The sequence below is a fragment of the Arachis hypogaea genome, chromosome 16 (genome assembly GCF_003086295.3).
Source record: "Arachis hypogaea cultivar Tifrunner chromosome 16, arahy.Tifrunner.gnm2.J5K5, whole genome shotgun sequence".
NCBI lineage: Eukaryota > Viridiplantae > Streptophyta > Magnoliopsida > Fabales > Fabaceae > Arachis > Arachis hypogaea.
This window is the reverse complement of record NC_092051.1, coordinates 9,605,855-9,618,590: the sequence shown is the minus strand read 5'-3', so window position 1 is coordinate 9,618,590 and position 12,736 is coordinate 9,605,855. Positions and strand designations below refer to the sequence as shown.

At 38.2% G+C, this 12,736-nt stretch overlaps 1 protein-coding gene across 1 annotated transcript; it reads right to left on the bottom strand.

Moving 5' to 3' along the window:
- Positions 1–137: 137 nt before the first annotated feature.
- Positions 138–2,749, bottom strand: LOC140179969 (uncharacterized). Its single transcript, XM_072220339.1, has 5 exons — positions 2,425–2,749; positions 1,961–2,042; positions 1,631–1,855; positions 1,050–1,423; positions 138–961 (listed from the first exon to the last, which is right to left on the bottom strand). The coding sequence occupies exons 1-5, from the start codon at positions 2,747–2,749 to the stop codon at positions 138–140; spliced, it is 1,830 nt and encodes a 609-aa protein (XP_072076440.1).
- Between the last annotated feature and the right edge of the window lie 9,987 nt (positions 2,750–12,736).

Sequence of the window (12,736 nt, the reverse complement as noted above, 5' to 3'; positions counted from 1 at the left end):
ACATTGCAATACATAAACCGTTTTAACATAAAAACATCAGAAAAACATTACATAATGTTCCACATATCAGGTCAAGTTCTATCAAAATGACAACCCATGACATAATAGTGACGTGCCACACCTACCACAATGTGAACCTACTGAGCATCTCCGTCGGCAGTTCTACCAGTTGACTGACGGCATCTACTACGACTGTGTCCCTCAGCTCCACATAGCGTACATCGCCTAGGACGACGTAACATTCGCGTGTCCATCTCATTCAAGAAACGCGTCATCCTGGGGCGCCCTTTCGAGACACGTCTCAGATACGGATTCGGTACGTAGCGAGGACCGTTGTACGCAGGCCACGTCGTCGGGTTACCTAGTGGCCTAAATCTTGCTCGGTACACCCGCCGAACTTGGTCCATCTTATACACATCATGCACATATAGCTTCCAATCCAGTCGCTGGTTTGCGCAACATGCGAACACATGTCTGCAGGGGATCCGGTCCACCTGGAACTCACCACAATCACATCGAAGGGCGCGTAGATCGACTGCAAACTCCAGTCCGCTTGGCATCTCACGCACCTCGAAGACCTCATTCTGCCGGTCAAAGCAACTGACCTGTATGTTTCCTGATGCAAGTTGGTTTGCATGCAACTTCGAGGTCACGACTTCGGAGAACACATGGCCAGCATTAATCCGCGCTTCTGCCTCTGCTCTTTTTCTGGTGAAAAGCTCGTTTAGCCTGTAGAATGTTGCCTTGACAAGAGCAGTAATAGGAAGATTGCGTGCACCCTTCAACACTGAATTGATGCATTCCACTAGATTCGTTGTCATGTGACCCCATCGGTATCCACCATCAAACGCCAATGCGTACTGTTCGCGAGGAATTCGGTTTAACCAGTTGGTATACGCTTCCCCCCGTTCCCGTAATCGCTGGTAACGCACTTCATACTCCCGCACCGTCCTGGAATATCCTAGAGGAAACCAAAGAAAAAAAAATCATAAAAGTCGAAAACAAATATTAATATTTAACTACTGTTAATAAGTTACTTAAATTATTACCAATGTTGACGACCAATTTTTGGAGGTACGGTGCCTTGAATTTCCGCAGAAAATTCGACTCTATATGCCTGATGCAGAACATATGAAAAGCTCTAGGAGGTGACCATGCTCCGTTACTCCGTTCCACAGCTGCATTGATGGATTCGTGTCGGTCCGATATCAGTCCCACACCATCCCGAGTGACAACATGTTGACGCAAGTTACTAAGGAAAAAGTGCCACGCATCAGAAGTCTCTCCCTCGACAATAGCAAACGCAATTGGAACGATGTTGTTGTTGCCATCCTGTGAGACTGCGACTAGGAGACAACCCTTATACTTTCCGTACAAGTGAGTCCCATCCACCTGGACAACTGGCTTACAATGTCTGAATGCCCTGATACAGGGGTAATAACTCCAAAATACTCAATGCAGTACCCGAATATGACCAACCAAGTCATCGCCTTGGTATGCAGGCATAGTCTCAAAATGGACAACAGCTGATGGCTCCTTATGACACATGGCTTGAAACCATATAGGCAACGCTTCGTACGATGCCTCCCAACCTCCAAATATTTTTTCTACTGCCCTTTGCTTAGCCAACCATGCTTTCCGATAGCTAACAGTATAGTTAAACTTCGATTGCACTTCTGCTATAACGGACTTTACCTTTAAGGAGGGATCAGCCTCAACCAATGGCTTTATTGCTTCTGCAATTGTGATGGAGTCCAGCTTCGCATGATCCTGTGAAATGGTGGCTCTGGTACAAGTGTGACTACCATTATACCTCCTTATAACCCAACAATACTTCCTGCTGATCAGACTAACCCTGATAAGCCAATCACACCCTGACCCATACTGTGTACACTTGGCATAAAATGTCAAAGGCTCAGACTCATAAACCCGGTAATCTACGCTTCGTCGTATGGTATACTCTTTTATTGCCTTAATAACAGCTTCCCGGGAACTAAACTCCATCCCAACAGCAAATTCACCATCTGCGACAATAGGAACTTCTGCCAGGACAACAAGCATGGGAAAAATTTCAATAAATACATATATAATTCAAAACCATACTAAATCAATATTAACTGCATCAAGTATGACATAAATCAGACCCTAACGTAAATAATAATAAAATATTAAATTCTATGTTCTATATTCGTTTAAAATAACGTGATATGTTTCAAACATTACTTAACACATATGTTGACTTTTATTTTTTTAACTTCCTACTATTTTTAAATTTTTTTTTTACATAGGATCAGGTCAACCGGTTCAATGTCTAACACATACATGACATCCACGCATGCTTAAATAATGGGTAATAAATAATAATTCATTCATAAATAATTCAATAAATAAATAAAAAAGACAATAATTTAAATATTAACGTACCTGCAGTCATATATTCCGGAAACTCCGGAACATGCATGGCTTCCAAGTCCAGAACTCGCATGAATGAAGGCTCCCCAAACGGCATATCGTTTGCGAGTGCATCTGCCACCTCTGTCACATCTGGATCCATATTTCCCTCACCATGATCTTCATCTCCATCTGCACCAACACATTCGTAGTTGCTTTCGAACTCTTCTTCACTGTCACTATTATAATCTTCCCGTAGAATGTTTCGGTCTGCCTCAGATTGTTCAAACTCAACATACAACTCGATAAACGAGATCTGCGCCCGGTTTTCAATATACATTGAAAACATCTCCTGCATGCTCGCTTCGTCCGTCACATATCTTGTTTGAAATTGGACAAACCCACCAAATACCGATACGGGATATCTGTATAGAACACAGGATATTTTTTTTGCCCTCTCAGAATCAATCTTTTCACAGATCAAACCTTTGAGTTCTTCAAAGGAAATGATAAAAGGAATAACAACATCTATTGGATTTTCACAAATAAATTTTACCCCTTCAGATGTTTGTAATAAAATTTGACCAAAATAATACACCTTTATTAGTACTCTATCACTCATTTCTCCTACTCACAAAAAAAAAACATAACACTAACTACACACTTCTTTGATTTTGAACAACCATGAAATATTTCCAGAAGAACGAAACAGAGGAGGAAGCGGCGCATGAGAAGGAGAAGAAGAGGGATAACCTAACACTAACTCGTTGCACACTTTTATATAGACTCTATACTCAACTCGGAACGTCCGACTTGGTTAACTTCATTCAAAAATATATTCAACAACCAAATCGGACCATGCGTTTTCGTGAATCGGTTCTACTATCCCTTGCCAAAACGGACGGTCCGACTCCATCCGCTACACGCAACTCGGACCGTGCGTCTTCTCTTCCACCCCAGCCATCTCGCAGGGTCCGATTCATCTGCAACAACACACTTTCCCTCTCCACCACAAATCGGACCGTGCGTCTCCCAGTATAGAAACTTCAACAACACAAAACTCGGACCGTCCGAGTCCCACTCCCAAAAGCTGCCAAAACTCTGCCCCACATACATGTCTAACCCACCTTAACTCCATATCCATGCAAAACTCACATACAGGCTCCATTTCGAAAAAATTGAGCCATTTATTAACTTTTACACTTTTTCCTTTTTAATTTTGATCACAGATTCAACGTTGTAAACTATTTGCTCTGATAGGGTTTTGTCCTCTTTCAATAGTAATTGACATGGTTTCTTCCTCTTCCTCTTCCTCTGCCGTCTCTCTCATCCGCTCATCTTCGCCGTGCAACCCGCTTCTGCAGCCGCCTCGCAACCCGCTTCCGTTTCCACTGCCCGCGCCACCCGCTTCTCCGCGCCACGCAATCCACTTCCCCGCCGCCGCACAATCCGCTTCCCCCGCTTTCTTTCAGGTAACATTTTCACCCTATCTCTTGTATATATATATATTTTCTTGCTTCTTTCCAAACTCATATTCTATTTAGTTTATTTTGTTTTATTGCTTTTTCTATGGTAAGGTTTGTGTGAATTTGAATGAAGTTTAATTTCAATTTGTGTTTGATATATGTTAAAGAAACTTTGTTTCAGTTGTTTATCAGTGATTCTATTTTTCTGGTTCATATGTGTTGTTTCTTCTTATTTATTGGTAACAACCTTAATTTGATTGATTCTGTATGTGCATATTAAATTTGATTTCTTACTAGCTAGCTAGCTTGCTATAGTGATATGACATTATTATTATGCACAGCTTCGTATTTAGGGCTTAAAGAGTTTTTGCCACCATATTTGGATCCAAATCTCACAAATCAAGAACTCATCTCAGGAGTCAGCTTTGCCTCTGATGGTTCTGGTTATGACACACTTACACCAACTCTCAGTGTATCTATAACACTACTCTTTTTCTTTATCTACATCTTATTTATCACATGCCTGAAATGGTTATAATTTCTTTTTTTTTTCCCCTCAAATATATGTTTCATGCCTAGCTTTAATTTGTCAATTTGGTTAAAAATATTTTTGTACAAAATTACTTACCTAAATCCTCTTTATGTATAGATATAGTTGGATAGAAGTATTAAGTATACATAGATTGGTTAATTTTTCTGAATTTGCATTGGTCTCTCTATTAATTGCAGAATGTAATTTCAATTCGAAAACAGTTGGAACATTTCAAATAATACAAAAATAGGTTGGAGAGGATTCTTGGTAAACAGAAAACAGAAGATCATATAAAGAACGCTATATTTTTCAGAAGTGCAGGGACAAATGACTTTGTTATTAATTATTTTACATTGCCAATACGAAGAAAGACAGAGGATAAGTTATTGTTTGGAACGGTGTAGAATTGAAGGAAGTAATTGGTATCCAGAGGAAGAGAAAGAAGAGGACAGAGGATAAGTTATTGTTTTGCAGCATGAAGCAGTAGCTACCTGGCGTTGATGCTAAATTGCAGATTCTACAAGGTTAGTTGTTGTCATGAGATGATTGATGGTTATCTGATATGCAATGTAACAGTCATACGGGGTGAATTCAAGGGGTATTGAAATATTTTGTAAGAGTTGGCTTCCTGAGAATCCAAGCCAAAAGCAACAGTGTTTTTCTGTGATGGATATGGAGACATCTGCACTTTTTTCTTTGAAGGCATGTTCCTGGTATTAATAACATGGCTATATCCCTAGTTTTGATGGTCTTGTTGATGATGTCATTGAACATTAGTCCAAAATCAAAGGTAATTAAATTCTCACCATCTGCTGTCTCGAATTTCAGTCGGTGTTAATTTTGCTGTCATAATAAATCTGTTGAGATGCCATTAGTTTCTCCTCAGAAAGTAGATCAAATATGATATCATTGTCTCCTAGTTGGTGGTTTTTGTACTTTAGATAGAGTAAAGTGATTAGAATGGCATAATGTTTACTTCTGTTCTATCATTATAAATTAGTCTGTATGAAGTAATGCTTAATAGTAGAAAGTTCAAAGAGGATATCAGAAGGAATGAGTGTCAACTAATGGTTCATTTCATGCAACTGTCTTAGGCAATAGCATAACTAGAATTAAAGCATCAAACGTATGATGTGCATTAGGAAACTATGATGTGCAGAAACCCCAAGGGTAACATTAACATTGCATAGTTGAGAAAGGTCGCAGAAACTCACAAGGACAACTTATCAGCACTTATGGTAAAATTTGCTTCCTATATATTGATACTTGTATATTCTAGTTATATAAGCAAATTGACATTATTGTCAAACTTTGAGCCTTTTTTTATACTAAGTTTGGTTATGATTTGATTGTAGGTAACATATCCCTCAACCTATGAATGTACCTACGGGCTTAGATTATTCCTGCGAGGCTGTGACCACTTTGAGCCTTTTCTTACTTTTCATGAGATATACTTTTCTTTGAGTCTTTTCTATTATTTCTACTTTTCTTACTTTTCATGAGATATACTTCAGTTCTATGAATGTACCTACGGGCTATATTATACTTCAGTTCTATTTTCTTTTAAAGGAAAATGGATGATTGCAGGCTCAATGTCAACAATGATGAATTCTGTCTTAAATATTACAACCAGAGTGCATATAAGCTGTTATCCAAGTGCTTTGCGAATCCTTGCAGCATAGACCAATATACTATGATATTTGCATGGCAGTGATGCAATATTGGAATATTTCTAAAAAAGTCTTGCCTCTTCCTCCTCCCTCAAGTGAATAATAATTGTGTTACTTTATTTTATGATTGATGTTGTACTTTGTAGCTTTATATGATTATTTGTATGATTATTTTTTATCTCTTTCATTGTGTATCACTTTTACATTATCCTATTAAAAACTTATTTATAATTCTGGATAAAACTAAAAATCATCAGTGTTATTTACCTTATTTTTTTTTATTTTTTTTTTATGATAAACTCATCTTTATTAAAGTAAAAAAATAAATTGTATAATGTATATTTTACAACTATAAGTACAAAATTACTTGAAATTTAGATAATAATGATCTATTTACTAATTACGCTATGTTCTTTTCGTAAATGGTTAAAGATCGAAGTAGAATTTTACTCTTCAAATTTTAAATTTATCTTTTAAAATTTTAAATAAAATTTTAAATTTTAATATTTTTAAAAATAATATATTTACATTTTTGCAATCGAGAAACAATCTTTCTTGATGGGCACCGAATCAAAGAGAGAAGCAAAAATTATTGAAAACCAAAAAAGAAAGAGAGATGAGCTCGTGTTTAGCTCTTATCACGCAGTAAAATGGCTCTTGCTATACATATTTGGATTAGAAAAAGTTAAAAGAAAAGAAGCAAAAGAAAGAATATAAAAAATGCTCCCATGTCACTTCAAGGTCGGATCTTCCTCCCTCCATACAAAAATGGAATATTATAAAGGAAAAATAATTAAATAATAGACAGAAGAGCGATTCACAGGAGCATTGATCAACCTTTATAAGAAACAAAAGTGTGATTCAAACTAACACAATATAAAATAAAACCAATATTTTTTATAGTTTGCTCTTAAATAGGACCCTTGTGCAGTGTCCCTCAATAGAACCAGCACCTTCTGTCCTATGCGGTGCCCCTGCTTGGTTGGAAGACTTGACTGCACTACTATGAACATTGTACCTTTTGTATACCTTGTCCCGGTTCTCTGACCACCAAGTCTCTGCTTGACGCAATCCGAATCTTCCCTTGCTGAAAGTCAATTTAATTCACCACCACATCGATTACATATAGAATATGATGAATTAAAACAACACTGATAATAATCAGGGAGATGTAAACACCAGTCAATACTAGAAACTGATAAGCACTCCATGTCTAGGATCTGTATTATATTTATTTTAGTGTTCTAAAAGTAACAATAGTACTCACCTAAAAAATATTTTTTAGAAATTTCATACAAAAAGAAAGTTAGGAAAGAGACGTTGAAAATGTGAGTGTAGATGGTTTCAGAAGAAATGCCGGTTTTCTTTTTTAATGGTAAAAAGTAAAAACCAACTCCAAATGACATGAACATGAAAGATGAATGTTGGTAAGGGCAACTGGGAGAATTAAAAATGTTGGTAAGAGTAGTTTTCTTTGACCAAATACTTCATATAGGACCAAAGATATTAGCCTAGTTTAAGATAAATCCAACAAGACACACCAAAGGATATAGCATTAAAAGCAATTGCCCTAAAGATCATGGTTCAATCCATTCTGCGTTATTCCTATTAGTAGACAGTCCTGCATTTCTTGATCTTAAAGCCATCTGAAAACTTAGAATCTGAAAACTCATAATCCAATTTCACAACACAAACTCATCTTAGATTCAAAAAAATTAACCAGAAAGAAAGATGAAAGTGAAAAGGCAGTGGCTTATACATATTTGGAATGTAGTGATATCCTGTTGTTGCAAGGCTATTGCTAATTGCAGATCAGAACTGTCCCACAATTACAGGTAAGATCAAAATTAACCATATCATATTGAATAATTTTAATTGAAATTACAACAGGATTTAAAAAGGAAAGGGGGAAGGGAGAAAATGTTTACAATGAATTCTATGGGAGTCAATTTTTGGAACCTAATGTATGGTCTAATGCTCAAGTTAAATCTCGCATTTCACATGGCCTTTGTAAATAGATCTACATGAAATATTCCTAACTAGCATCTTAAACCAGAAATAAAGGATTCCACAACCTTAAACCAAAATACTATACCATATTACAGCACTTCATTGCTACTGTATGAAGCATTCTCATCATATACCTACAATATAAGCAATATAATATCATTAGTACTAGCTAATAGGCAGCAATTAAAACTTTGTCATAACTCATTGGTAAAAGTACTAGTGAGTCATCTTCAATGTTCATGTGATCATCCAAGTCATTATCAAATGACATTCATATCATATCATATGGTTATGAACTTGCAGTAAAGGCAACAAAAAAAGAATAGCAAAGTGCAAAAAGCCAAGAAGGGGGTTAAAATGGACATGAGGCCATAATTATACAAAGGAAAAATATTATTTTGTATGGAATCACATTCACACATCTGCACAAGAATTTAATTATAACTTTACTGGAAACAAATTTATATAGACATGCAATCATTATTGTTATAAAGGTAAAATTCTTTGATTCATTCATCTACTTTGCTAGTTGAGGTTTTGACGTTGAAAAGGGAATGGTTCAACAAGGATTTGATCCCCTTATGCTCAAAGTTCAGATTTGATTGGCCTTTACACTCAATTTTGTTTCGTTTTCATGGCAATAACATTCCTCCTAACTACTAGCACAGCAATATCATCACTATTATCACCCAAAAAAGAAAAAAACATACGAAATGATGAATTGAAAAGGCATAATGATTAACTAACCTCCAAGCGTTGAGGCAGCGTCTTGCGCGGCGGCGGCGGAAGCAGGTTGCGCCGTCGTCTGAGGCGTGTTGTGGCGGCGAGGATTGGCGAACAAGAGATACAGCAGAGGAAGAGGATGAGAGAATGGTGGTGAATGAAATTGAATGAAAAACCCTAGCAGAAATGCTACTCTTCTCTTCTCTGTAATCTTCTACAATTTAGCATCAACGCCAGGTAGCTGCTGCTTCATGCTGCAAAACAATAACTTATCCTCTGTCCTCTTCTTTCTCTTCCTCTGGATACCAATTACTTCCTTCAATTCTACACCGTTCCAAACAATAACTTATCCTCTGTCTTTCTTCTTCGTATTGGCAATGTAAAATAATTAATAACAAAGTCATTTGTCCCTGCACTTCTGAAAAATATAGCGTTCTTCATATGATCTTCTGTTTTCTGTTTACCAAGAATCCTCTCCAACCTATTTTTGTATTCTTTGAAATGTTCCAACTGTTTTCGAATTGAAATTACATTCTGCAATTAATAGAGAGACCAATGCAAATTCAGAAAAATTAACCAATCTATGTATACTTAATACTTCTATCCAACTATATCTATACATAAAGATGATTTGGGTAAGTAATTTTGTACAAAAATATTTTTAACCAAATTGACAAATTAAAGCTAGGCATGAAACATATATTTGAGGGGAAAAAAAAAGAAATTATAACCATTTCAGGCATGTGATAAATAAGATGTAGATAAAGAAAAAGAGTAGTGTTATAGATACACTGAGAGTTGGTGTAAGTGTGTCATAACCAGAACCATCAGAGGCAAAGCTGACTCCTGAGATGAGTTCTTGATTTGTGAGATTTGGATCCAAATATGGTGGCAAAAACTCTTTAAGCCCTAAATACGAAGCTGTGCATAATAATAATGTCATATCACTATAGCAAGCTAGCTAGCTAGTAAGAAATCAAATTTAATATGCACATACAGAATCAATCAAATTAAGGTTGTTACCAATAAATAAGAAGAAACAACACATATGAACCAGAAAAATAGAATCACTGATAAACAACTGAAACAAAGTTTCTTTAACATATATCAAACACAAATTGAAATTAAACTTCATTCAAATTCACACAAACCTTACCATAGAAAAAGCAATAAAACAAAATAAACTAAATAGAATATGAGTTTGGAAAGAAGCAAGAAAATATATATATATATACAAGAGATAGGGTGAAAATGTTACCTGAAAGAAAGCGGGGGAAGCGGATTGTGCGGCGGCGGGGAAGTGGATTGCGCGGCGCGGAGAAGCGGGTGGCGCGGGCAGTGGAAGCGGAAGCTGGTTGCGAGGCGGCTGCAGAAGCGGGTTGCGCGGATGAGAGAGACGGCAGAGGAAGAGGAAGAGGAAGAAACCATGTCAATTACTATTGAAAGAGGACAAAACCCTATCAGAGCAAATAGTTTACAACGTTGAATCTGGAGTAAAACCCCATAATGGCCCCTCAGATTGAGCCCGTGCACCAATGTTACCCCTGACTTTCGAAATGCTCTAATTGCACCCTCCAGATTGAGCTCCGTGCGAAATCCTGGTCCCTCCACCCAATTCCGGCGTGACTCAGCAGCCGGAGTGCTGAGCTGGCTGCTTATTGTCCACGTAGGCAGCCTTAAACGGCTAGCTGATGTGGAGGATCTTCAAAGAATGTCAAAATTCCCTAAAGTAGTCCCTGGTACAAATTATAAACCCTAAGTTGTTCTTCCCTCTTTCTATGTGTATTGGTTCGTCGTCCAACTCTCCCTCTTCTTCCCTGTTATTCTTCTTCGTCCTCTCCCGCCATGAGTGACAGTCAAGCTTCTCGTAGGTCGAATCGCTCATCTGCGACTGGAATCTGGAGAGGAAACAATGTGCGTGCCCGGCGTTCAGCAGTTCCAGAGTGGTGTGGTTGTGGGTGTAGGCCTGTCCTTCGGTGGTCAGGGACGGAGAGTCATCCTAATAAGCCATTCTTCGGGTGTCCGAATTATAACGTGAGTGCAATTACTGGCTGAAATTTGGCTGAAATTTATAGTGTTGGTTACTTGAGGTAGTTGTTTGATAAGGTTGATGCTTGTTTGCAGACTAGTGGAAAGAATTGGTGTGGGTTATTTGTCTGGGCAGATTCGGCAAAGGATGAGGTGCCGCTGAAATCTGATGAAGAAGATGAGCAAGGTGGGATGAAGATGAACATTGCATGGAAGGTGGGCAAACTGGAAGCAGATGTGAGAAATGTAAAGCTGATGGTCCAAGTGCTTGGTTTAGGGGTATTTATGTTAGTTGTGTTTGTGTTGATGTTACTGTTGAAGGTTTGATTAGGGTGAGAGCTGAAACACACAACCAGTGTAATCCAGTTTATGAATAATGTAATTGACATTAGATTGTTTTTGATATACTGAATGACTATTTGGTTTTGTTCTTGTAAACATAATTGATATGGATAAGCAACAGTAGGATGAGCTTACATAAGGCACAATTCATAACTGAATCACAATAAAAATAGTTCATATAAAATTCTGCAATAATGCATTGATGACAATAACAAGCCAAAAAATTTTGAGCATTGTTTCAGCTAGATTCCAGCAACTTAATTAGTATTTAAAAGTTGCAGAGGTGTCTATAAATCACCATGACCAAACAAAAGAGACTAAGATAATTGTTTCACAAAATATTACAATCTTTCATAATCTCAACCTAAAGCTAGGATCTGCATCACTTCTTTCTTGGCGGTTTGAATCCTGGGATGGGTACAAACTTCAGGAAGTTGGCAAGCCTTGCTGCAGTTGCCTCACTAGCTCCCTCCATTGGATTGAATGATGCAGAGCCAGTTGGAGGAAGTGACCTTCTTCTAAGTGGCAGTTTCCCAGGTCTTGTAGGTGTGTTCCTGGTTTGTTCATGCTGCTGCAATATAGACAATATTTGACATAAAGCCTATAAAATAAGACAAGTAATAAAAACACATTACATGAAACATTATTAAACAAATACCTTTTGGGAGTTTTCAGCTTCAGAGTATGAGGGCTGAGACAAATCAATTTCAGCCTGCTGGACATCCACATCCACAAGAGTGGCAGGAGAAGGGGCAGATGCAGTAGCAGTTGCAGTAGCGGACGCTGTTGCAATTCCAGAGCTTGTAGCAGTAGCATAGGCAGTTGCAGCTTGAGGTGCATTGGAAGTAGTTGTTGTAGCTGAAGCAGTGGCAGTTGCAGTGACATTCTGAGCAGCAGCCTTAGGGTCTTTAGCAGCAGCCTCCGCAGCTTTCTTCTTCTCAGCCTCTGCAGCTTCAGCCGCCTTCTTCTTCTGACACCCTCTTTTTGTATGACCTTTCTGCAAGCAATACTTGCAAGTGAATGGTCGTAGCTGTCTCTTCAGAGTGGTGGTTGACTTGGATTTCTTGCTAGAGTGACCCCCCTCATCCGCATCCTTCCTTCTCTTGGTTTGGAGCTGTCCAGGTTTCCTCTTAACCAAAGGTGCCAATGGTCTGTTGGCCTCAGATCTTTCCCATAATTGTTGGCCAGATATAGGATTTATGTGGTGGGAGTAAGTGGCTTTGTAGGACTCCATTGTGAGGAGCTTGTGGCAGAAATCCTCAGGCCACTTGTTGACCCTTGCAATAGCAGCACATGCGTGCACACATGGGATTCCTGCAACACCATCATCAGCAATAACAAGTAGGTGCATAGTTAATTAGACTCACTAGGCAGAGTAGTTTAATAATTAAGTAACAGTTAAAGACATTACCTGTTAGCATCCAAAACTGACAAGTACATAGCCTTTTCCCCAGATCCACTACATGGTGTGTAGGGTGTCCATGTACCTCGAACTTCTCGTATCCGGTGTCTCCAGCCCAGATTGGTTGCCATTGCCTAGATTCCTTCCTCAGCTTCTCCAGTCTGCTCTTGAT

Excerpts from the sequence above, each read along its gene's own strand:
- LOC140179969 (XM_072220339.1), bottom strand. The coding sequence starts at position 2,749 with ATGCAGGAGATGTTTTCAATGTATATTGAAAACCGGGCGCAGATCTCG. Across the intron at positions 1,424-1,630 it reads GTTAGCTATCGGAAAGCATG|GGCATTCAGACATTGTAAGC; the intron begins GTTGGCTAAGCA and ends CCCCTGTATCAG. Across the intron at positions 962-1,049 it reads AAAATTGGTCGTCAACATTG|GATATTCCAGGACGGTGCGG; the intron begins GTAATAATTTAA and ends GGTTTCCTCTAG.